Raw genomic sequence first — 27,121 nt, forward strand, 5'->3', positions numbered from 1 at the left:
GCCATCAGAGGATGGGTACATGGTAGTTATAAAGAGATGGACATGGTCAGAAACAATGCTCAAGTAGGCCGTGGCATTTTAACGATGGCCATTTGGCACTAAGGGGCCTAAAGTGTGCCAAGAAAACATCCCCCACACCCTTACACCACCACCACCACCAGCCAGCACAGTGGTAACAAGGCATGATGGATCCATGTTCTCATTCTGTTTACGCCAAATTCTGACTCTACCATCTGAATGTCCCAACAGAAATCAAGACTCAGAGTCTTAAATGGTCCAATTTTGGTGAGCTTGTGCAAATTGTAGCCTCTTTTTCCTATTTGTAGTGGAGATGAGTGGTACCCGGTGGGTTCTGCTGCTGTTGTAGCCCCTCCTCCTCTAGGTTGTGTGTGTTGTGGCTTCATAAATGCTTTGCTGCATACCTCGGTTGTAACGAGTGGTTATTTCAGTCAAAGTTGCTCTTCTATCAGCTTGAATCAGTCGGCCCATTCTCCTCTGACCTCTAACATCAACAAGGCATTTTCGCCCACAGGACTGCCGCATACTGGATGTTTTCTTTGTAAACTCTTTGTAAACCCTAGAAATGGTTGTGTGTGAAAATCCCAGTAACTGAGCAGATTGTGAAATACTCAGACCAGCCCGCCTGGCACCAACAACCATGCCCCGCTCAAAATTGCTTAAATCACCTTTCTTTACCATTCTGACATTCAGTTTGGAGTTCAGGAGATTGTCTTGACCAGGACCACACCCCTAAATGCATTGTAGCAACTGCCATGTGATTGATTGATTAGATAATTGCATTAATGAGAAATTGAACAGGTGTTCCTAATAATCCTTTAGGTGAGTGTATTCTTGCCTGTGTAAATATACACCACTGTTAAAAAGTTAGGGGATGGACATTTTTTAATAGTTTTGAAATGGGTCTCTTATGTTCACCAAGACCGCATTTATTTGATAAAAAAACAGTAAGAAAAATTATACATTCATATTGTAAAATATTATTACAAAATGTTTTCCATTTTAATATATTTTAAAACATAAGCTGAATATCCAGCATCATCAGTCTTCAGTGCCACATGATCTTTAAAAGAAAAACTTGTAAATCAATTTTAAAAATGGTGGGACCAAAACTTTTGAACGGTAAAGTACGTGTTATAGCCTGAAAGAATAATTCACCAACAGAGAAGTCAAGCAAATGTCATGTATTTTATACCTGTAAGAGGAGGCAGGTCCGAGTGGGGGGTGTTTTCACTCTCCTCTGGAGGAGTGTGAGTGGAGGATGGAGGTCTAAAGGCAGATGGCATGGCACTGGTATAGAGAGGGACACTTAGGGGCTCTCTAGATGTGGCTGTACTGGTGGGCATCTCTTCTACTTGCTCCATTTCTAGTTGCTTCACAATCTCTTCCGCCTCCACTGCCTGACCTGGAGAATCCGAGGCTAACATGATGAAGAGAGAGAGAGAGAGAGAGAGAGAGAGAGAGAGAGAGAGAGAGAGAGAGAGAGAGAGAGAAAGAAACAAAGAAAGAAAGGAGAGAGGAAAACATGCTGGGTTAGGAGATTCATAATTATTCTGCATTAAGTTATGATTTAGATTAAGATTTTTTAGGTGTTTTTTTTAACTCAATCATTAAAATAAACTTCAACAGGAATCCAAAATAAGCTTTTGACATTGCCTATTATTATTCTTAATAGTAATCCTAATGTGAAAATGTACCAAACATTGATTTGTATGAAGGGTATGTGGCCAGGGCTCAAAATCGCTAGCCTGATGCCCGATGAGATGAGTGGATTGCGGTTATATCCACGGGTCAGGCGGACCAAATAATAAAACATAATATTGTAATGAATTGCAGGTGGATAAGAGATAAGTAATTTGTTGATTTTATTAAAGGTCCCATGGCATGGATTGTTTTATTATTTTATAATGTTTCCCTTTTATAATATAACACTTATATTGATAGTATGGTTTTTACATCAAAAAAATGTCATCATTTAGAAATAAAAGGCATTTTTTTTCTATACTGATATAAGACCTATGGTTTGAATGCTCTGTTTCAAGGGGCGTGTCTGCTACGAGTCTTCAGTAAAAACACCCACTGTTGTGATTGCCTGACATCTTGCATTTGAAATGAGATTACGTGCGGAGGGGGCGTGGTTTAGTCAGGTGCGAGCAGAGCAGCTACAGCGCTGCTAGCCAAGAGAGGGAGACGGAGCTGGGGAAAATTGCTGAGGAAGTGTTATTGTACCAAGTTTTTGAGAGCACAAGTCTATTTTGTTTGTAACTGAGAGCTCTGAATAAACACGAGTGAACTATGCAACGTTATTTCTCTCACAAAATGCTTTCACCACAACTAACTACAAACACCAAATCAACATGGATACAGTAAGAGCTTCTGTTGAGCATAATGAGCAGCGTCATACAAACGGCAGTTTGGGCAAGTGTGCACTGCAGATAAACGTTTAATTGACAGATCCGAACATTATAAAGAGTGTTCTTTGATTGCTCTCTGTAGTTTAAAAATTTAAATAAAAGATTTTTTTTTTAATGCTACTAACAGAAACGATGTAAAGTTGATCGTTTTAGTCACTGGTTTGATTCACTGATGCATCAAGACGGCCAGCGGCGTGCGGGACTGACAGTATTAAACGATTTAGAAAGAAAGTCTGTGTGAACTTGAATAATTAGCTACACATCAGAACTCACTGATCCCAGATCAGGCATTAATGAACACTGTTACTCACTGTTTGTGTCGGCGCTGTTGAATCCATATGGTAAAGCCTGTGCTGCTGACATCGCAACTGATAAACCGAATCCATTGTCTACTAATTCTCTGGGCGGGCAAAGCAGAGGAAGGGGAGGAAACCTTTCCTGTTATGACATCATAACAGGAGAATTCAAGATCAGCTCGCCTGGGCTCATTCTCTCAAAGGCAGAGAAAGACCGCTAGAACTCGGTTTACACTGATCAACATTTCTAGCCACTTGGGAACAACATTTAGGCTAGGGGAACTCATATTAATGTTGAAAAACCTCATAAAATAAAAATGTCATGCCATGGGACCTTTAAAGACACAGAACTCTCATTTCACTGTAAATGTAACGAATGTCACTTTTACTTTCGTTTTCAAAACCAGTCTCTCTTCAGTGAAAACAAATCAAAGAAAACATACTCCTAGAGCACTGTGAACAGTATATAAAGCACAAAGGAAAAACCCTACATGAGATATTGCCGAACAGTTTTAACTACAAATATACACTAACTAACTACATAATGACTGAAAAAAATGAACATGTTTAAAACATTTTTTTTCTTCTTCAGGTACAAATTTCCAGAATTTACCAAATAAACAAAATGAAGGAAAGTAAAGTATGGTGGGAACATTTAAGTAAAGTAGTTTAACAGGACAAATCAAGTGTTGGGTATGTGATATTTATTGGCTGTGAAGCACTATGTATATGATAATAAATTAATAAAGCCTATAAGCCTACAGTGAAGAAAACTGCAAAAGTAGCTGTGTGTGTGTACGTCCGTCCGTGCATGCATGTTAACATGTTAAAAGGCGCATACATTTAAGTTGGTTAAGTTGGTTTCAGTTCTACACAAGCAAAAAGAAAGGTCAAGACATAAATTCATAGAAATGTATGTTCAGGTAGAACCAAATCCATTTTTGAAAATGGTTTTGATTAATGTTTTAACTCCCATTCAAATCTCTACATAAAAAAAAAAAAGTTAAAATAATTTCTGACTACCAAAAGCTGAAGAATGCCTGCCCGAAGGGCTACCAGTGATTTTGAAATTGTGTGAGCCCTAGTGGCCAACTGAATTTTAAATGATTTTGGCATGATATGATGTAAAGTTGCCTAGTAACTAGCAGTTACGTTCACAGTATTCAAAATAGCAGCCCCACTACCCTGCTTGAGCTGAAGACTTTGGGTGCTTTAACACTGCTTGAGCTGAAGACTTTGGGTGCTTTAACACTTGGGTTTTATTCCCTGTCCAAAATGCAGTTCAAATGCTCCTCGCTCTCCTTGCCCCTGCAGGACTGTGTTCTTGTTTTATTATTTGGGTCTGAACCACAGTGTGCTAGCATCACAGCAGTAGCCGTTTACCCCCGTTGCTTGTTAACAACCACACAGAAGGTGTTCGTCTCATATTTATATATTGATTTTTTTAACCTTTAGTTCTGATTTCAAAGCATCAGCACATAACAGCACTTGTCCAGCATAAATTATATATACATTATCTCTGCTTGTTGTACATGAGTGAGATGCACAAAAACAGTTTTATCATACACGTCATCAATAGTAGGGATGCACGATATAGTGGCAACTAGAGATGCAACAATACAGTTAGTCCACGGTTCAATACATACCTCGGTTTTGATAACCTCGGTAAATTCTAATATTATATTTATTCTGTGTATATAATCTCATATAGTATGCATTTGAGTTAATTAATGACATTGTAAAGTAGCCTGACAAGCCAGACCCACATCAAGATGTTTGGTCTGGAAACTCACCATAGACAGGGCTCAATCCGAGGGGCGGGATAAACGGTTGTCTTTCAAACTCCCTCTGCACGCGATAGGATAGCGCTACAACCAACCAGAGCAACATGAAGCGGAGCTCGTTGATAGATTAAACATTCGCCGTATCCGGCAAAACTCCGAACGCATCATACCTTTTTAAGAATGACTTCAGTGCTGTTCTTTGTTCTTGTCTCAGAGAAAAGCGTAACTCCCAAGTCTTCCAGATTGACAGTCAAAGCTGATTCGAAAGACCGCCATTCGCCAGCTTCTGTGTTTACTAGTAGCATGCAAACGCAACTCTGCCATACTTATGCTAAGCCCAGGGCTGGACTGGTAATCTGGCATACCGGGCATTTGCCCGGTGGACCGACGCACTTTGGGGCCGGTATAGTGTTTTTAAAAAAAAATTTTTTTTTTTTGTACCCCTGACAACATGCAGCGACAGCGGCCCATTGGTTTGTCTTCTGAATTGACAAGCCGAAGCGCGAGAGACCTCCCCTCCATATTAGGCGCTTTTTTCTATTTATTTATTTATTATTTGAGCGCATGTTATATATATATATATATATATATATATATATATATATATATATATATATATATATATATATATATATATAGTTCGCGCAAAGGCGAATATCCGCAAAACGCAGCGCCGCTGACGAACGTACGCTGCTTTTAAATACTGCTCTATGAACAGCACTTTGACTTATTTTGTTTTATACAATCGTGTGATATGGAAACATTACAGTTTTGTGGTGAATCAGCTGAAAACAGCCGCGAGCATGTGTTCATGACGAGGTAAAGTGGAAAACGGCAATACACACAAACGCTTCACTTTAGCAGAACCACAACTTACTCTGCAGCTAACAACAAAGAAATATGGTGTTTGGGAAGAAACATTTATTAAAAATGTTGCTATATTAGCTACATAAATTAATATTGCAGAATACAAATCACTTTTATGGAGGCTGTTTTCGTATTTTCTACGGGTGTTTACGTTTTTTTTTTTTTGCTTACAAATATAATAGTTTATTATATATGTTTTATATAGGTTAGTTTTGGAAACCATATAGCCATATAATGAGGAGCAAGGTTTTTACAGTCTATGTTTTTAGCTGTGACTAACTTGATCTTACAGTTAAATGACACTGGCCTACAGTTAAACTATAGTCTATAAAACAGCTTTAAGTCTGGATCCCATGAATTAAGGACAAAGCTTTTTTTTCCTCTTTAAAAGTTGTATTAACTTTTTTAATAGATTTAATTAAATTTAATAGTCTCATGAAAGATATATATCAGTGTCTTACTTACATGATGTGTTAACTCTTGAAAAATATGATTGTTCAACCCAAAAAATGTGATCATTTACTCACCCTAATGTCATCCCAAACCTAAATGAATTTATTTCTGTGTAGCATAAAATAAAATAATTTGAGTCTGTTTTTTTGTTCATACAATATTCAAAGTGTAGCCTAACCAAAATGGGTTGGGTGCCAACATTCTTCAAAACATCTTTGGTGTTTCACTGAAGTCATGCAGGTTTGGAAGGACACGAGAGTGACAGCATTTAAAAGCAGTAAATCTACTTTCCTGCATCCTAGCTCAAAATCATCAGTGCTTTACTGCCAAGGGCATTTCTGTGTGACAAAAAAAGCAATATTAAGTTTATCTGCATTTGCAGCAAATTCGATAATATCTATCATTATTTGTCCTTGTCCTAGTTTTATTAATATAAGCCAATTTAAGGCCCCAACCCCAGCAAAAACATTCACGGGGAACTCATGGGCCGGATGCGCTGGGTATGCCAGAGCCGAATTTTAGCCCCAGTCCAGCCCTGGCTAAGCCCCACCGACTCTATACACGATGTGATTGGCCTGACCAGAGTTTGGTTTTTACAGCTCAGAACTGTATTGAGAGTTGCTAGACGATACTCGCGGCAGATTAGATTTGCTGCCGCTAGGGTGCGTCCAGATTTCTAGGCTAACAGTAAAGCGCTTTTTTAGGAAACCTGTGGACTCTGTCCTGACAGGCTGGACACAATTTTCCATGACAATGATAAATTGAAAAAGAGAAACTACAGAAAATACCCTGATTACAACTAAATACCAACCGATTCTGCACCGAGCCAACGCAGAGCTTGGCACACGACTCCCTCTCGTGACGAAATATGAGGCAATGTTGAAAAAACTGTGTTTTTTACAAACAGCAATGAAACGGTCACTTTATCTACAAAATTTGTGCCCATGTCCTGCATTACCTTTTCATATGGCATTTTCATACAAGGTTATATATTCATCTTGAAAAAAAATGTAACCTGCAATATGCTCTTTAAAATAGCAATTTTTTACAATTTACAAATAGTTGGAAACCTTTGGGATATTGTAAGAACTCAACTGAACAAAATAAATAACACTGGCCTGGTAGTTTTTGTATATTTTACTGCAAAAATCCTACATAGGGCACCTTTAAGTAAGTTGGTCATAGGAGTGTAAAATGAATTTGAAAAGTTAAGGAATCTTACACTGGTTCAAATAAGCTACTGTAATGAATATTTGATTCATGTTGAAGTGTTTTAGACGTGGATTTAATGGTGAGCCTTTTGTTTTTGTAATCAGGCTCTTAAAGTTAATTAAAATTTGCATGTAGCTATAGCGGCCAATATATCAATTATCGGCTTTAAAATATAAGGATTTATCAGTTATCGGCCAAAATGTGCATATCGGTGCATCCCTAATCAATAGTGGTTCACTTTCACGATTTTGACAAGTCATCCCCCTGATAGGGGAACAATATGTCTCAGGACCCATTATTTCATTATTTAAATCAAAATGTATTTAAAAAAAAAATGTATTTAAAAAAAAAAATTTATTAATTTTTTTTTTTAAATGTATTTCAGTATTGACTTTTTATGCAAATGTTTCTCTCCTGAACAGCACTTTTGCAAAAATGTCAATAGACATGGGTTTGTGTGACAGAAATACAAAGTAACCACTCAACAGATTCCGCCAATCTGCCTACACTACAACTCAAACATTTGGGGTCGGTTTTTATTATTATTGAAGAAATGAGTCCTATTAATTACACAGAAAGAAAATTTTAATTTTACCAAATGTGACAGTCAAGACATTTATAAATGTTACAAAAGATTTCTATCAAATAAATTAAGCACATGTTAACTTTCTATTGATCAAAGAATCCAGTTGAACGGTGGTGTATAGGAGAGTACCTAGACTCTAATACAGGATCTCTTTTTTCTAAAAAGAACTCTTCTTAAATTAGGAAAACTGCCATCATTACCAAGAATGATAAATGAAGAATGTTTTATCAGTCAAGCTTATTTTAAGCAAACACTAAACAACACATGTACACTTGAACAATATTCTAAAAATATGTCATTTGAAGCATAAATGTTAATGTAGTAATTCCAACAGAAGGAGAATCTATTTATCATCATCCTTCAAATAATCTTCGGCACATTATGGTTAGGATATCTGCCGCATTCATCTTTAGTCTAGACTCTAGAGTGTCTTACCATTTTTATTTGCTGGTGAAAAGAAGTTGAAGACAGGAGAGAAGATGGTTCCAAGCAGGGTGGTGCGGGGTGGACTGCCCACCACCTCCTCAGAGTCCTCCAACTTCCCATTAGGCTTGACAGGCTTACTCGTGTCATGGTTAGTGGTTTCTATAGGACAAAGTTTAAAGAGAAAAACAAATTAACAAAAGATTAACTTTATCAAATTACAAATGTAGAACAAAAAATTTAAATGCCCAACTCCATATGAGTTTGGGCAATAAACTATGATGAATACTTAGATGCACAGGAGACACTGATGTCATTGCCAGGTAAGTGCAACCATGTTCTTGTCGCATATAATCCTTGTCAATCAAACCGACAGGTTTGATACTTCCAAAGCCCTGCTCGTTTATGATAATATGGACCGTTTAAGGCATTACACTGAACAACCAACACCAAACAAACAGATGCAAATGTATGTTTGTCTTAGGTGTGTTGCAAAATTCCAGTATTGACAATAACTGCAATATTTAAAAAATAAAATAACCTTATGTTAATTAACCATATTTCAAATTAATAATACACTACTGGCATGTAACAGTCACTCTTATTACCCACTTTGGTGGGCTGAACTTTATAGATAATATATACATTTTTCAATTGTAGTCTTTTAAAAAGGCATCTAAAATAATAAACTATGTGCAATGTATTGTTGTCAAAAAATATTTATATTTTATAAATAATTTAAATACAAATATATTATTTAAATAAAAAAAAAATGTCATTGATTAACCATAGCAAATTACATCAATAAAAAAACATACGCAATTGTGTTCACTAGCACATTAGGTTTTTGCTGCGGTAATCTCAAATCATGATATTTCACAAATGTTTGTACTACTGAAATGGTGTGATAAAATGTGGTATAGTGACTAGGGATGCTCATATTGGCCGTTTAACCATTAACCGATAGTAAGAATTTTGACAGACTATCAGTTAAACTGTGGTAAAGGTGTTTTTTTACGCTTTTTGTTTGTTGCATGGTTAAAAAAAAAAAAAAAAACTTTATTAACTCACGGGGCGCGTCGACACATGCAACCACACTACTGTGTGAAGCCTACTGTGTGGGACCATTTCGAGAGAAAGGGCGACCAAGTTACTTGCAAAATTAAATACATTAAAATACAGCAGTAGCTACAAGCTCCTGACTGGTGGAGGAAAGCAAACGAAAGGCGCTTCCCGAGGCTGGCCGCGGCATTATCTCTGTATTCCCCAGGCATCAGTGCCATATGAAACCTTGTTAAATGCTTTTCGTAGTATGGTTTTAGTCACATTTACTAAAGTAAACATTATCACGTATGTTCTTCTTACCACTGTTGGTTTATAGAACAATTACTTCAAGTCACCCTCTGTCGTTTCAAAGAACAGCACAATGACGAGCGCGTCGAACAGTTCCCCAAACAGACGAGGCGTGTGCGGAGTCAGCGGATCCGCGAAGCCTCGAGGCTTACAACAAGGCTTTTTGCCGCGGGTCTAACGGTCAATAGGCTGTGCTCCAGACTAACCCACATCACTTTGACATGTTACAATTTAACAATTAAAAAGTCAAAGTGTGGATTGCGGTAGGCCTGCTATTTTTATTTGACGGAAAAACCATTCCGGTCATTCAAAGCTTAAAACGGATTCAGTGTATTTCCGTTTTGTCATCTCAATTTGGTAATTATTTAAGTGAAAATATATAGTGTAGGCCTATTTATTTTATGCTTTTTATTTAAAATATTTTATTTTGTTTTTCTCTGTTGTCAGAACAGAGAAAGGTGCCTGAAAATGTGATAATGTGTGGATCCAGGTTCTGTTGTTGAGCTGTTCTGTATGTTCTGCTGTTTGCACAGTAAAATAAACCCGCGAAAAGTTTTTTTAACGGGTCACAGACTCTCGTCAATTGTATTTTAATTTAATGCCAATTCAATATTATAATCTTATCGGTTAATGGTTAATAATCGATTAATGAGCATCGGTTGTCGGTCTGGAAAATTAAACGAAATGAGCATCCCTAACAGTGACAGACCCAGTGCAGTAGGGCTGAACAATATTCTGTTTTAACTAGAGGTCGACCGATTCATCAGATTTGCCAATTAATCAGCACCAATAGCTGATTGGTGGAACAATCGGTTATCGGCAGAAATCAGCCACAAGAGCTCTGAGAAGGGTCGGCTGGCATTATATAGTGCGAGAGCGGCCTTAACACGTGACGACGCGCGCTTCACCGAACGCTGCACTGAGCGCACTGACACATCCGACAAGCGTTTAAAACAGCGAAAGGGAAACGGTATGAATACAGAACACTTCAATACATGTTGCCAAATCATTATAAAGTAAAAAAATGTTGGTGACTAGATGCTTTATCAGCGAAAGGACAGCAGTATGGATGTAGTTTATTTGTCGTCGAGGCTGAGAGGACGCTAACATTAACATTTACCAAAAGCAGTTAAAGAGATGTAACAACTAGTGACGTAAGAAACCAAACAGTATGGTCATGTATCCAACAGAAATATAAACACATCAGAAACGCATTCGATTTCAATACATATTTTGTTATTTTGATAAGAAAACCGTCAAGTGTTCTTAAAAAAGCAAACGGTTTGGATTTATATGAAATAACACTTAATATAATACAGTTATCCGTTACAATACATTATATCCAATATTCCATTTGTAACATTAAGTAAGGTTAATAAATGCTGTAGAAGTATTATTCATTGTTAGTTTTATTTTTGTTAAACTTTTATGCACTATGAACTAACATGAATAATTAAGATACGATTGTATTGCTCAACTATTACTACACAGTGTAAAATGTATATTGCATATCATTCATGTAAGCTAGCTAAATAAGCTAATAAATCCTTGTTAACAAACAGGACTTGCAGTCTGTTACATGTTTCTAGGTTATAGCTAAAGAAACATTTATTTGTAATATTTTAATGTTTTAGTTATTTTCTGTAAAAACAATTCTGTTAGAACTTGTCATTTTATTTTAATATATATTCATATTTACATATGCAATTTAGAACATTTTCATGGTTCAGTACTGTTTTTTATTTCTTGTAATAAAGTTCAGCACTGCTTTGTGTGTTTTTTATTTGTTGTTATTATTATTATTATTTTAATCTAGTATCTTTTTAAAAACTAATGGTCGATTAATAGGTTATCGGCAAGCGTGGTCTAACCAAGCTATCGGTAAAATCCACTATTGGCCGACCTCTAGTTTTAACACGACATTGCGATGTGCGCGAGCGATAGTCACATCGCCGTAACATGCGATGTGAAGGGTCGTAGCCCATGGTGTATTAAGAGAACACCGTAAGTAGCACACAGTAAACACAAGTTTGTTGCTGGAGTGACATGCACGTTCCGCGTGCCTGCACAGTGATTGGTTCGCTGTGCCGCTGCTCACCGCTCAGCAACAAGCGTGAACGATTCAGCGTTTGAATGAATCGCTTGAATGAACAACTCAGTGACTTACTCATTAAGACGGTCACCTGCTACCGCCTACTGGAGGTTTATTTTCATGTTTGCACATACTTTCCAACATTTCTTTTTGTCACTTGTAATGAAGCTTGCTTATTACTGAAATTATTAATATCATGAAATGGTAATTATTGACTTTAGCCTGGACTGATGGCTCGCAATATATATCGTTGAGGGAAAAAATATTGCAATGTATTTTTTTTCCAATATCGTGCAGCCCTACAGTGCAGGCTATCAGTTTACATTGTTTAACCACAGCACACAAGTACAGTGACTCACCACCATTGACGGAGCTTCTTCGACGGGCCTTGTAGATGCTTTTCCTTTGCAGGTCATTGTTTCTCTGTGGGGTGGAGGTGATCAGCTCGCAGCTCAGTCGATTCCTCTTCGCTGGGTTGTCCTGCTCCACCTGTTAAACACAAAAAAATCACAAGTTTGTGAGTTGCATGAGTTTCTAGATTTAATTACAGAGTCTTGTAAGGAGGACACTATAGTGAGTCTATTTGAGGATGCTGGGGGAGATATGAACAGGACTTTTAGAGACAAAAATCCCAGAAATATGTTGCAAGTTGGAGAATTACTTTTGGGAAACAGACAATGAGTAATGTGAATCAAAAGAGTGACTAAATAAATTATAGGCATTGCTTAAAGGGATAGTTCACCCAAACATTTTAAATAGCTCATGATTTACTCATCCTTAAGTCATCCGTTTTTTCCTTTTCATAACGCATCTTTTGACTGGTGCGACATACTCTGGTGCGACTTATAGTCCGGAAAATACGGTAAATCATGGGCACACACACTCCCGCTAGCCTAGGGAGAATCAGAACGAATACAATATGTGTGGAAATTATAAAAACAGGTGTATTAGGTGTCCCTAATACACCTGGCAGTTGTCGATATATTTTTTTCTCCCGTTGTGACAAAATCAACCGGAAAAAGTGAACCTAATGGACAGCTGTCCACCAAGTGATTTTTATTTTATTTAAATAATAATAAATTAATTTAAAAAAAATGTTTTTTTTTGGACAATGAACCCACAAACAAAAATTGACCTGCCTGAGTTAAAACAGCCAATCCCCCCTCCAATTCATTAGAAAGGTAAATGCTACAGTCCAGAGAATTATCTCTAGCACCGCTCATTTGTTACTGTGACAGACTCGTTCATGACAACACAATACTAACATTACAGGGAATACATGAAGCACGGGAAAAAGTCCAATAGAGTAGTGACCACCCTATACATGTAACAGTGTCAGAAATGTTATTAGATCTAGCTAACGGCTCTGTTACAGTAGGCTAACTTACACATCTAAAAAACATAACGGAACACTTACCGCAGCCGCGAGTGATCTGTCCCGTCTGTATTATCGATGGGATGGCCGTATCCTTCAGCACACGTTTCATGGTCCGTGTGGACAATTTCATTTGTAAGAAATAGTCGTGCTCTGTGAAATGTTCAGAGCAAACCCGATGCCACTAGATGATGGCTACAGGTGTATTTGGATCTATATCCAGGGCAAGTAGCCATCGATTCATTAGGTCAGCGTTTTGGGTTGGAATTCTATGGAATATCATTGTATTACCTGGTCTCCCGTTTTTGTCGCAGGCCTTCGCAATACAGCGAACAACCGTGATTGTATGTGGAATGATTGTAAACTATCTAGCAATTACTCCAACTCTGAGCGAACTCTCTGCTTCTCACCGCGGGGCTTCTCAGGTGCTGCGAGCAAATCACTCCGCAGAAGTGGAGCAGTGCTGCGCCTTCTGAGAATATAGTCCACAGTATGTATATGTTTATAAGATGGCTGTGTCTCATGTAACCTTGTTATTTATACACGCTGTGACTATACACATCGCAACATGTAAATAGGAAAATGTTGGCGTTATTTTGTCACTTGTTGAGCAGTAGGCTACCTAAATCCATATACCTCCAGTCTTTGTGCTAAGCTAGGCTAGCGGGAGTGTGTGTCAGACTGAGTTATTGGATGCGCGGAGATGAGAATGATATATATGGACTTATCTAACTCTGAGGGATACACTTAATAAGCCAAAGTCCCAAAAAGTTGGCGTGTTCCTTTAAGGTTACATATTAAAATAATCTAACTCCAAATTATAATGCTGAATTCAAATTCCACCCCCTTCAAAAACGTTTGCTTGTATTGAAGAACTAATTTTCAGAAACTTCTGGAAACACTAATTGTTCATTTGTGTAATGCAATGCATTAACACACCAGGCTTCTGTTAATAATAAACATTGATAAGCAGTTTTCATAATTACAGCAGAACAATAGAGGTATTTTTGAAGGCCACCTATATTGGAGTCAAAAATGAAGAGAACCACTGAATTAAACATACACACACACATATATATATATATATATATATATATATATATATATATATATATATATATATATATACACACACACACACACGCATACATATTATATATATATATATATATATATATATATATACACATATTTATATATATATTTTTTTTTTAAATAAATAACTAGTGAATCATGAATTGCTGTAAATATATGGGGTCTTTGAATATTATTGTGAACAATGGGGGGGCCTTAAAATCTAACAGGTTGATAACCACTGCCTAAACCAAATTGAGGTGATTTAGAACCCAAAGAAGAGACATCTGTACTGGACATAATGTGTGAACCCCTGGTTTTTCTGCCGCAGGCTGCGTGCCTGTTAAAGCCAGCTACCTACTGTCATTATGTGAGGGCTGTGGAACCACAGCTAAAATTAGAACAGGTTTGAGCTCCTCAGACAAGCAACGGCATTCCACCACACATTTCTGGGGGGAATATGATACCAGGTCTTGCTTGCATTCCATTATAGAACATTCTGGGCCACGATCATCAAAACCAAGAAAAGAGCTCTAGAGATCTGAAACTGCCAAACTAAATGAACCCATAATAGAAGACAGAGAGAGAGAGGCTGCTAGAGGCTCACCTTGATGGAATTTCCATGGATGAACTTCTTGATGCTAGACAGAAGACCCTTGCTTTCACCTGAGCACTCCTCCATCTCGGAGTGCTTTCGCTTGGTCCGGGCCGGGCAGGGCCTGCGGACGAGGTTTGGCTGCTGAGAAGCCTTGCGCATTCTCAGCCTCATTTTGTTAAGAGTCACATGTAAGACTGGGGAAAGAGAAAAGACAAGACAGAAAAGCTCACACATAAGGTACCAAAATAAAACAAAACTGCACAGATAAAGAGTGTATCACAGGAGGAAATCCCTCTGTTTAGCAATGATCTTCAGAAGTCTAACTTTGATCAAAGATTTTCACATTTTCACATTAATCACACTCTTAATGGTTTTGAATGAGTTATGGCGCTGAGCTCGTTTTTTTTTAAGTGCAACACATCAGCCAAGAGCTCTAGCCACAGACATCTGGATGTATTCAAGACACAATAGACTCCAGCCAGCATGGTTCATCATTCAGATGAAGCACCTCCATAGTAAAACACAACTACAAGTGCATTATTTCCCAGGCCAAAGTGTTGTCACGATTAGTGATCGACCGATATATCGGATTCCCGATATTTAAGCATTTTCCCATAATCGGGTATCGGTTTTGTAATATCGGATTTTCCGATAAATGGCGGCATCTTGTGGACGTTGTGAGAATTGCATACAAGCGCACCATTAAAGAACTGCGTCTGAAGGGAGATTATCAACAGCTGTGTTCAGAGGTAAAATAACCTGCATCCCTTAATTAATCAACTTTGTTTAACATAACAGTTATGCAAAATTGAGATAACCTCAAATAAGATGTTGATATGTATAGGTAGTTTAAACGCTAGAGATGACCTCACTGAAGGAGTCAGTCAGGTAATCCGTCATCATGTCACAATAAAGATGCAACTTCACATGAATGAAATAAAACAGCCATGAATGAGAGCATGTTGGAAAAAAAAGCGCCAAAAGAATTTCTCTCTTTGTGTTTATTCTCAGTCGCATTCAGCCGTTCTCACACAGAGTTGTTGCTCCAGCATATAGGCTAGATCACCATGTAAACAAAAACGACTTGTTTAAAACTCCTTAAATTATATTAACGTCTGCTATATAACATTTATATAATAAACATCTAATTAATTACAGCTCCGTGAAAATTAATTATTACGCCACGAATGAGAGCATGTTAGAAATAAAAGCACCAAACTTTTTCTCTCTCTGTGTTAATGCTCAGTCGCGTTCAGCCGTACTCTCACCGAGTTGTTGTTCCAGCATAGGCTAGTCACTGTACATGTAAACAAGACCGACTCGTTTAAAACTCCTTAAATTATATTAAAGTCTGCTATATGACATTTAACATTATATAACATTTCGTTGTTTTATAATAAACATCGAATTAAAAACTCAGTGAAAATGAATTATTAAGCCTATCTCCGCAAGACGTGTGTAAAACGCAGAGATGAAAACAGCACCCTGTCATCAGCATAATTCAGAGACTGACACAAACATTCATTTTGATACCGTACTAGATGAGATTGACATAAACAAACCAGCGAATACATGAGCTTTTACAATGTTTGCATAATCCAGAGAATATTCACCCCTTAGTCTATTAAACACTTTTAAAACTGTAGTTTAAAATGAATGCTTATATTTATGCTCACAGTTATGGGGAGTTGATAGACTCAACTCTCATTTATGTTCTCCATTTGAAAACATTAGACTTTATAAATGTATTTTGCCTGTTTTTAATATGGCTGTATTTATAAATAAAAAGGTAAAACAGCATTAATGTTGTTTAATTTAATTTAACATTTAATGTTGTACAATTCTGTTTATAATTTATTGATGTAAATTGTTCTGTATGTAAGTGAGTGAAACTGCAAAAATTACAGTGTTTAAAAAGCTCAGTTCAGTGCTGTTGCTGTAATTGTAAAAAACAGAAAACCCAATAAGTAAATATTGGTTCTATATCGGTTATCGGCACATAAACATGCAAATAATCGGTAATAAAAAAAAATCAATATCGGTCGATCACTAGTCACGATACGAAATTTATGACTTCGATACGATACCAGACTAAAATACCTCGATACCAATACTAAATCGATATCACGGTAAAAAACAAACAAAAAACGGATAATATGACTATAATATGATTAATATGACAACAGAACTTATTATTCATTGTTTTATTTATTTTTACTAAAAATTCACTTGGCCAGCATGTTCCTGCCCTGGTTTTTGACCATTCCCTTCTTTTATTGCTATAATATCTGCATGCCAGTGTGAAGATCTTTACAGAGGTCATCATTATCAATCATATTATCACTTCTCAACAGGTTGGGATGACCAAAATCTTATTTTATGATTCGAGTAATTTTATATTTTAAAAATTGTAATCTTATAATTATAATATAGATTTTTAATTGTATTTGTTTTTAAAAATAAGCAAAAAATGCAAATTACAAACAATATGACAAAAACAGTTGTTTATTTTTCAGCTACATTAGGTCTATTTAACAGTAGCAAGTCAAGAAAGAAATTAAATAATCAAATAGAAAACCACTTATTTAGTCTACACTCTATAATTTACTATACACTGATTCTTAATAAATATATTTTAGTTATTTAGCCAAGCATGTGGTGGTTTTCTATTTTTCATTGTTTGCTTAACATTAATCACAGAATATTAGGTCTGGCTTAAGACATGCATGGATTTAATTACCTCAGCTGTAGGCTACACATTCACTAAAGACATCTCCGACTGTGTTTACCTGAATACTCGCCAGACCTTGCATTTTACATATATTTGACCATTCAAACCCAAATAATAAGCCGCGAAAGAACTGAATGGCGATCGCATGTTTGTTGTCTGAAAGGCACGTGCGCGCGTTTCAGGTCAAAGTCCGGTAGCGCCAGCACGTCCCGCGCCACGCTTTTTCTTCTCATGCGCGCATATTTATGTTGCTTTGTTTGTCATGCGTTGTGCGTATATATTTTAACTCTTCTGCTTCTAATGTTTAATGAATGGCTGAAGCAGAGCTCTGCACACACGTCCTGACACCTGCTGTCACACATCCACACAAATTAAGAAATACAGCTCATATGCGCTGTCCTCCTTAAAGTACCGGTACTAATAAAAGTCCATATCGTACCATTTGAAATAGCAGGGTATCGCAATACTTTTCTAGTACCGGTATATTGTGCAACACTAGATCAAACCATGTCTTTTGAAAGTATTTAACCCTAGAGTCGAATGGTTAAATAATCCTCCACACAAGAATTACACATTTTTAAATCATGGTTTTAAACACAAATTTTAGAACAATAGATTTATCCATAAAATGGATCTGACTAGAAATTCACAAAGTATTACACAATACTGTCATTATAACTGTCATTAACGCCTTTTATCTTAATGTGAAAACATTAGTATTGTCAATAGGCCTGTCACGATAACAAATTTTGCTGGACAATATATATTGGCCAAGAAATAATTACGATAAACGATCATATTGTCGTTCTGAGTACATTTTCATCTAAAATAATGATAATGGGATAAAATGCAGGTACACCTTTTCAAAGATCAATAAACTTTAATTTCTAAAGACAATTTAACACTAAAAATGGAAAACATTTTAAATAACCACAATAAATGAACAAAACAACCAAAACCAATAAAAGCATGGACTCTCAGTCTGTTTAAAAAATGCATTTAAATAAGTACCAAAAACAATAAATAAAATGGATGAAAACTGCAACGGATGATTGTGTTTTAGGAGCATATTAGGGGCGGCACGGTTCACAAAACCCACAGTTCGGTTCGTAGGATACAGTATTAAAAATATTTTTTTTACATCATAGCCTAATCATGCACAAACTGAACTTGACCATCTCTGAGGAAAGTGATATTTTGATACAGCATGAGAGAAGACATTGATGACATGCTTTACATTTATTTGGCAAAAAAAGGAGAATGTGTATTGCTATCTCTACAGGAACTTGTGCCTTTTTAGCACACAAAGATTGAACTGAAGAATTAACTTGCGTTTATCAAACTTCAGTGTAGCTTTAAGCCTCGTTTAAACATGCGTCTGCTCGAGCGCATGGGTGCACGCGGCAAAAATGATGCGGAGTCCCATTTCGCTTGCCGTTGTGCACGTCAAATTTCGTAACTTTGCGTGTGGGTCCGCAACCAAAGAGCCACGAGTTCCAGACGAATTTGCTGGCCGAGAATGAAGTCTCATCACGCTGCACCCGGTCTGCGCGTCGAGTATAAACACCTCAACAAACGGACGAGGCGCGCGCAGTCAACGAGAGAGACGAGGAAAACAAAAAAACATGCAAATAGCAATTATTGCGGCCGGAAAAATTATCGAGCTCATTTTTTTTAATCGTGCGATTTAATTGCTTTATCGACTATCGTGACAGGCCTAATTGTCAACATTAAAATGTAAACATTAAATCCCTTGACTGACTTTTCTACGAATATTAAAGCCATATAATAAAAAAATATTTACAAGGTGAATTTCAACTTTAACACTAGACTATGCTCCTTTGCTTACAACATACTTATCACAACTATTACAGCACCTAGCTGCAACAGCTTATTTGTATAAAAACATGACTGGACTGCAAGAAATGTAAACAAATTTAGGTTATCAACATTCACATCAAAGACCAAGAGCTCTTGTGAATCTGAAATGTGAAATGATTGTGTTTACTATGAAAATAACCAAATATTTAGTCCAAAAAGTAATAAAAATGTGTCTAAATTTATCCAAATGTGTTATAGAATTACCATTTTGAAGTCTGAAAGTGCCAGAAATTAAATCAGCATCCTCTAAAAACCCCAAAACCCCTCACATATTGTAGAAATTTGCCATACAGTGCAAAATATGTGGTAAAAATGGACGATTAAGCTAATTATGCTAATTACCTACTTTCTTCTATAGAACATAAAAGATCATCATTTGAAGAATGTTTCAGTGGTTCTTGTCCACACAATGGAAATCATTAGGGAATCCCTCACACAGGTTTGAAAAGACATGACATGAGGGTGAGTAAACAATGACGATTTTCATTTTTGGGTGAACTAGCTATACCTTTGAGACCTACTTGAATAATTAAAAAAATAAAAATAATTTACAAATAATTTTTTTAAGTTTGGCAAAAGTTGGAAAAATGTCAAAAAATCTTTTTCACTCTTTTTTTTGTGTTGCTGAACAAATCACTAGAAAAAAGATGAGGATATTGCAGATCAACATCGAGTAGCAGTTTCTTACAAGACAAAAGAAAAAGAAAAATGTGAGATGAAATAAGGACAGGGAAAAAAAGTTAATATTTTCCTGATGTGGAGGGAATGTCACTCTTCTTTAAAGGCAACCCTGTAGATCAAGGGGATAAAAATAATCCTGAAATTAACTACAGTTCTTGGTCATGTGTCCCCCTTCTCAAAGCATGCTTACGTAACCACTGACCACAAATGTGCTCCAGCATTTGTGACCTGTCAGGCGTTTCATCAGCCCTGACTGTACCCTCCCAATACTCCCAATAAAGAAATCCAACTAACACTTAGGGCTGGGCAATTTTTCCCCTAAAAAAAAAAACTCGATTTACGATTCTATTTATTCACCCTGCCCCCCATTTAAAACAAAATAATTGCAAACTGTACATATATTTTAAATATATATATATATATATATATATATATATATATATATATATATATATATATATATATATATATATATATATATATATATATATATATTTAATTAAAGTGCATCAACATAAAATGGCATAGGCTAATGGGTTTCCTTTATCAAATTGAAAAGTCACTGTGCCGTGTGCAACAAAGATGGTTAAACATCCAAATTATTTATACTGTATTTGGATTGAGCTAATAAACAACAAAAAATCCTGAGGTAACTAAAATAATAATTATAACAGTGTATTAGCCTATTTGTAAAACAGTGATATATTTCTCAAGTAAAAACCAAAATTTTATTTTGACGGGTTGCCGTGAACACTTTTGAGTTTCTTTGCGTTTATGACATGACGGTGGTTTTTCTCAGATTAAACGGTAAAATGCTCGTGAAGTGACTCAGAGCAGCTTTGGAGTTGATGGACATGCGTATATGTCCTCGCACGAGATGGAAACGCATGATTGTCATGCGAAATTCTATGTTAGGCCTGTGTTTGAGGTAAACTGCGGGTCACACCATTAATTCACGCGCGCACGCACGCACACACACACGATTCGCAGACTAAATAGTCTTTTTGCTGTTTAATATTCACATACACTATCACCAGATGCGTTGATCTAGCAACAAGTGCAAGCCCCTTCACAGACATTGATTGTTTAAACAGAACACGTAACTATCTGAGCGCAAAAATACGGGAAGCCGAAGGGAGAAGAGCTAAAATACGTGAGAAACCCGGAAAAACGGGAGGGTTGACAGCTATATCTCGGTTACAGGTAACAATACCACCACCCACACTAAAGGCCCTCTCCGATGGGGCGCTAACTGCAACTCCACACGACTGAAGTCTAAGAGCATTATTTTTTGGAAGGAGCTGCTCTCTTTCGCCGGCTGTTTCTGCTATGCCCATGTTGTTTGTGTGCATACGCTGTCCTTGGCCCATAGACAGTTAAAGAAATGAACAGAGCGTTCCCATAGACTTCAACCGTGGAAAATGAGGTCAAGAGGCACTCACTTCCTGATGGCTGAGCGAACTGCGCAGGCTCAGACTGAGCTTGATGACGTAGATGTGACGTAAGCAACCTGTCTTAACAGTTGTAGGTCTTCTAGTAGTTGTGGAAAGTAAAATCTGAATCACGTTGTTTAAATATTTTCTCCCGTTGCTTTTGGCTCACTATCGGCTTCACCCTATTCTTCTCCCTTGCCTTTACGCCTCAGATGTAAAGTTATTCACTGTCAAAGTGACTCAAAAATGGATGGGAGTCAATGGGATAATAACAGCAGGTGATGGCTTGGTTAGCAATGGCCGTCCCTATGGGTGGAACGCTTTTCGAGTGCTAGATTACCCCCTTGCCTCGGCCGAGCCATGCTACGGAAACCCTGAAGGAAGATTTAGCGAATGCAAAATGTAAATATTGCACTATACTGCCTAGGAGAAAAAAAAAATTGTTTTTTTGAAAATATGAATCGATGTAACCTACCAACTCGATTTTTAAATCAAATCGATTTTTTCCCAGCCCTACTCACACTTCCATTATTTTACAATGCCTTGGAAATGATGCACATTTAAATGAAAGAAGGGTATCAATGGATTTCCAAGCAGCTGGGAAAATCTTTCTAGATCTAACACAATGTGAAGAACACTGGAGTAGATTTTCTATGCCTGACAAGATGTCTGTAATTAAATACAGGATTACACTGATACATGAACAGACACAGAACCCAAATCAACAGACCATGCTAAAAATTGTCCACAGAAAAGAGAGCTACATTGTGTCGTTAGCCAGAGAACAAGAGAGGACAACGAGACATATTGCAAGCATGAAAGAGACAGGAAAGGAATGGCGAAGAGTAGAGAGAAAAGGGTAAAGCTGGTAATACATCTCAGCTTTTTCCTTAACCACCAAAATGGTGACTCATCCACTGCCTCGAACAGACATCATGCCAAGACAGCTACCTCACAACACTGAGGAGCTAAAGCCTTTCTTCTACAAGAACAGAAATAAAGATTCAACCGCATCTTCAGCAGATGCTTACTGGGATCTTTTCCCCAGTAAGATTTAATGAACCTTGCTTAAAGTCAAATAGCAGTAGACATTAAACACCCTATATAGTAGGAAAGGGTTAATACATCAAAATTATAATGACTTATATCTCTTTCTTAAAGCACCTGCATACCACAGCAAATTCTTTGTACACCTGTTCTTGGCAATAAAGATTCTGATTATATGATAATAGCAAGGCAACCATTAATAATGTGACCCCTTCTGACCTAGGCCCGTACAACACAATCATTTACAGGTCATGTTCTGATATGTTGGTTTGAAGAAAAAAAGAAGCCTTGACCGCACACTGCCAGCAAAGCCAAGGCTACTGACATGTTTCCAAGAAATTATCCCTAAGGCTGAGTGTCTGCTCAGTTTGACATATACTTAAATGACTTATGAACTCTAGAAATCTAGAACTTCACACTCCACACATTAAGTCCATGATAAACCAGAAAGTGCAACTTGTTATTTAATGCATGGCATGTCAAAGGCTATGTTCAGGTAGATGTGGCAAAATTCAGATTTTTTAAAATCATATTTATCATATGTGACTTAGATCCGTTTTTGCCATGATAGTGTGAACAGCACAAACCACATGGATCTGATCTTTTCAATTCCAATTTGGTCCACTTCCAATCTGATAGAGGTCAGAAGTTTTGCAATGTGGCCTCAGTCTGAATAGTCACATCAGAAATGCGACTTTTACATCACTCTAGGACAACATTTGTCACAATTCTGCACTAATGAAAGTCACTTCAAAGATGTACAATCTTTGAAGTGACTCCAATTAGTGCAGAATTGGGGCGGCAGTGGCTCAGTGGTTCATGTAGGTTGTCTACAAACCAGAAGGTTGGTGGATCAATCCCCGGTTCCACTTGACCAAGTGTCGAAGTGTCCATGAGCAAGACACCTAACCCCAGCTGCTCCCGACGAGCTGGATGGCGCCTTACATGGCTGACATCGCCGTCGGTGTATGAATGGGTGAATGTGAGGCAAAAATGTAAAGCACTTTGGATAAAAGCGCTATATAAATGCAGTCCATTTAGTCCATTTCCATTTAGAATTGTGAAGTTATCAAAAGACAGTTGAGAAAAATAGGGAGTGAAAGACAGTTATATGTTTTTAAATATATAAATTTAAAAAAGACTAAATATAGATAATTAGGTTTAATTTAAAAATGTTGTCTACATATTACAATATTGCAATATTATTACAATATTACATATTGTTATCCAGCAATAGGGCTGTTCGTGACAATCGCACCACCACGGTGGGCGGCCAAAACACTATTTTGTATGTAAATGCTGATTAACGTGAATATAAATGACATGAGTGAAGCACAAACATTTATTTACAAAATAAATAATAGCTTTGCGATTAAATGTTATATCGCAGCCATGGAAACAAGTGGATTCTTGCCGAATGAGAGAGGTAGGCTTGTAAGGGGAGCTATATTTAAGCGCATGCATTTTGCGATCTGGTCACCCGATTTTCCACTATTTTTTTTAAAAAAAGTCTCCATTTTATTCTACTGGACAATGGACATGGAACCTCTTATTTATTTTCCCAAATCTCCAATTATACACGTTTCTTTCTTTTGTTTGCTTTTAATTATGAGTATGTGCATCATTCAGTGTGGTAAAGCAGAAAACAGTGCTGTAGTATTTAACACAGTTTGTGCTTGCTATTACTCAATGTGTGTTGTTTGTGTATATAGCGCATTTCATACACATCAGGGATTTTTTGTTTCTCTTTCTCTTGCAGCACATAATCAAACACAGGGGTCACCAATAAGGTATAACCACGAGTTGCCCGCAGGACTGGTCTAAAAATAGCTCACCATAGCGCCACTTACTGCATCTATTTTTTTTCTCTTTTTTGCTATGTAATACACTTGCATTGGTGTAAATTTGAAAGTGACTCTATACACAGTGCCTTGCGAAAGTATTCGCCGCCCTTGAACTTTGCGACCTTTTGCCACATTTCAGGCTTCAAACATAGATATAAAACTATGATTTTTTGTGAAGAATCAAAAACAAGTGGGACACAATCATGAAGTGGAATGAAATTTATTGGATGTTTCAAACTTTTTTAACAAATCAAAAACTGAAAAAATGGGCGTGCAAAATTATTTATAAATATAAGCAGTGCAGTACCAGAGTCTATGAATATTAAACCGCAAAATACCTATTTAAATATTACTCCTGCAAATTCTGCGTCTCTGAGTGAATAACGGGCGTAGACACTTGCTGTCTTTGTAGAGCTGCCGTGTCACTATATGAGGATATAGGGATGCATAAACTGTCTATTCTTGAGAACACGAGTAGCTCTCTGCGAATTTCATTTCTAAAAATTAGCTCTCAAATGAAAAAAGGTTGGAGACCCCTGATCAAACAAATCATAAAACTCTTTGACCCTGTGGAAGATTCTTTTGTTCTTCACACATTTTACTACAAGAAGCACATATACATATATACACACACACACATATATATATTAGGGATGCTCATTTCGGTTAATTTTCCCGACCGACAACTAGGGATGCATGATATTGGATTTTTGCCGATATCTGATATGTCGATATTTTTCAGCTCATTTTGGCCGATGCCGATATATGTTTATTTTTTCCCTTTGTTTGGAAACAACACCATTTTGAGCAAAAACTATTTCTTTTCATTCTGGTTTCAGATTTCTAAGGTATCCTTACTAAAAGGATTCTTGTTGAAGATAAATAAATGTTAATAAAGTTCTTTTTATGATAAGAGTATATTAGCTCTGAAAATAACAATAATAAAGTCAGTAATTTTTCACCCCAGATGCAGCTGTAACCTAAATATTGTATTTTTGGATTTAACGTTTGTGCACATGAAGTGGGGGTGGCATGACATCCACTGATGCTGTCTTTTAATTCTACAATTATTGTAGAGCTCCTTGGATTATTTTTCATCATCCATTTCGTAAATTTGTATTACAGATTAATACACTGTATTATAAAAGCATTTAATTTACAAGTGTCATGCTTGTGATTTATGACATCATTACTGATTTGTTTATTCAGAACAAGAAGTAACTTCAATTTATTTGTGTATTCTACTTTTCATTGTATTACTGTAACAACAGCGCCCCCACTACATGTATAAATATATAGCGGTCTAGCTGGAGGGCACTAGGACCTGGAGGAGTTTCTGTTGCTGTGGAGGCTGCCTCACGCGCTAGAGAGTGGGGAGACGCGATTGGGCTTGTTTTGGGCTAGTTTTGTTGTGAAAACTTGGCAAATCTGCTGCTGACGGTCACTTCTGTACGTGCATTCAGAAATTCAAGGCAGCATTTAAAAACAGTCAATATAAATCACTGTACATGCAATGTATTTTTGTTTTCACTTGAAGAATGACCGCAGTGCTGACATGGTCTTATCGCTGTAGCACTCCTTGCACACGCGAGTTATTGCAGGCACATATCAACACGTTATCATATCGGCAAGGCATATCGGCATAATGTTTTCATATCGGCCGATGCCAATTTTATATTTTAAGCGTTTATCGGCCGATTCCGATGTCGTGCCGATAATATCGTGCATCCCTACCGACAACCAATGCTCATTAATCGATTATTAACCGCTAACTGGTAAGATTATAATATTAAATTGGCATTACATAAAAATACAATTGAAGAGTGTCTGTGACCCGTTAAAAAGACTTTTTTCTCATGTTTTTATTGTGCAAACAGCAGAAAATACAGAACAGTTCAAGAGCCCTGCATTTATTAGGGCCCTATAATTTCCGCGATCACGGAATCGCGGACGGAATCGCGGAATTGGCATATTAACGCGGAATCTGCATATAAACGCGGAATCTGGTGTTAACGCAGATTTCCCCGGAATTTTACTTATTTGTAATGAAATTCTGTGTCGTGTGGGTTAAGAACATATGTCTGAGGAAAGTGCAGACGGGGGGAAGCAAATCTCCGCGACACAACCCCTCCCGTCATTTCAACTCGCCCTTCAAAACAATGAAAGTATGGCGAAGTTGGTCTCCACGGCTCTGCTTTCGGCTGCGAAAAAGTTAAGAAACTCGACGCTAACGGCAGTTTCACACTGCACGCGCAGGCGGCGCAGAAGCTTTGCGTATGGAGAGCGGGAGCCGCGCGCTCGTTGTGCTCAGGCAGCATTGGTCGCGCGCGCACCTGAACCGCGGCTCGTGTATTGCGCAGACATTCTGTCAGATTTTCTGGTGTTCTGCTCGACCCCTGTCATCTCGTGCTTTGATTTATAATGGGCACATTAGGCAGCAATGCATATCTGCTGCAAATGCGACCGTTTTCCCCTCTGTTCCAAACATGCATTTAACATGCTGTAGCCTATGGGTAGTTTACATGATAAGTAACCTTAAAGTTAAGATAAGCATCTAGTTTTAATAATTTAAAGGGGCCTTTGAAGTTGGGGGAAATAACATCAGGCAGTTTTGTGTTTTCCTGTATTTTTATTTTTCACAGCTCTGGATATCATAATGGTGATTGTTAAACACACAGAACAATTCACTACATGATTTCATGGTGAAATGTGTTATTTTTTAATGTTAATTTTCAGCTTTAAATGTTTTACTTAATAGTACTGTATGTAAAAGATGATTCTTATGATTATTATTTTTTTAGTTCTTTTTAAAAAAAAAAATACTTGAAAGAAAAAGCTGCAGAGCACGTTCATTTTAACTTATATAAACTATTATAATTTATTTTACCGGAAAGTTTAAAGGGGGGGTGAAATGCTGTTTCATGCATACTGAGCTTTTTACACCTTTAAAGACTTGGAT

The 27,121-nt window shown here is 37.1% G+C and overlaps 1 protein-coding gene across 1 annotated transcript in view; it reads right to left on the reverse strand.

Moving 5' to 3' along the window:
- Positions 1 to 27,121, reverse strand: part of ctdspl2b (CTD (carboxy-terminal domain, RNA polymerase II, polypeptide A) small phosphatase like 2b) — a 76,990-nt gene that overhangs the window by 11,521 nt on the left and 38,348 nt on the right. The window contains exons 2-5 of the mRNA XM_067441438.1: positions 14,555 to 14,739; positions 11,858 to 11,987; positions 8,066 to 8,215; positions 1,214 to 1,438 (exon numbers count right to left, since the gene is read on the reverse strand). Of these exons, the coding sequence (XP_067297539.1) occupies positions 1,214 to 1,438; positions 8,066 to 8,215; positions 11,858 to 11,987; positions 14,555 to 14,716 (667 nt within the window). The 5' untranslated portion in view covers positions 14,717 to 14,739. The remainder of the gene's footprint in view (positions 1 to 1,213; positions 1,439 to 8,065; positions 8,216 to 11,857; positions 11,988 to 14,554; positions 14,740 to 27,121) is intronic.

This window comes from Pseudorasbora parva, chromosome 1 (genome assembly GCF_024679245.1).
Source record: "Pseudorasbora parva isolate DD20220531a chromosome 1, ASM2467924v1, whole genome shotgun sequence".
NCBI classification, from domain to species: domain Eukaryota; kingdom Metazoa; phylum Chordata; class Actinopteri; order Cypriniformes; family Gobionidae; genus Pseudorasbora; species Pseudorasbora parva.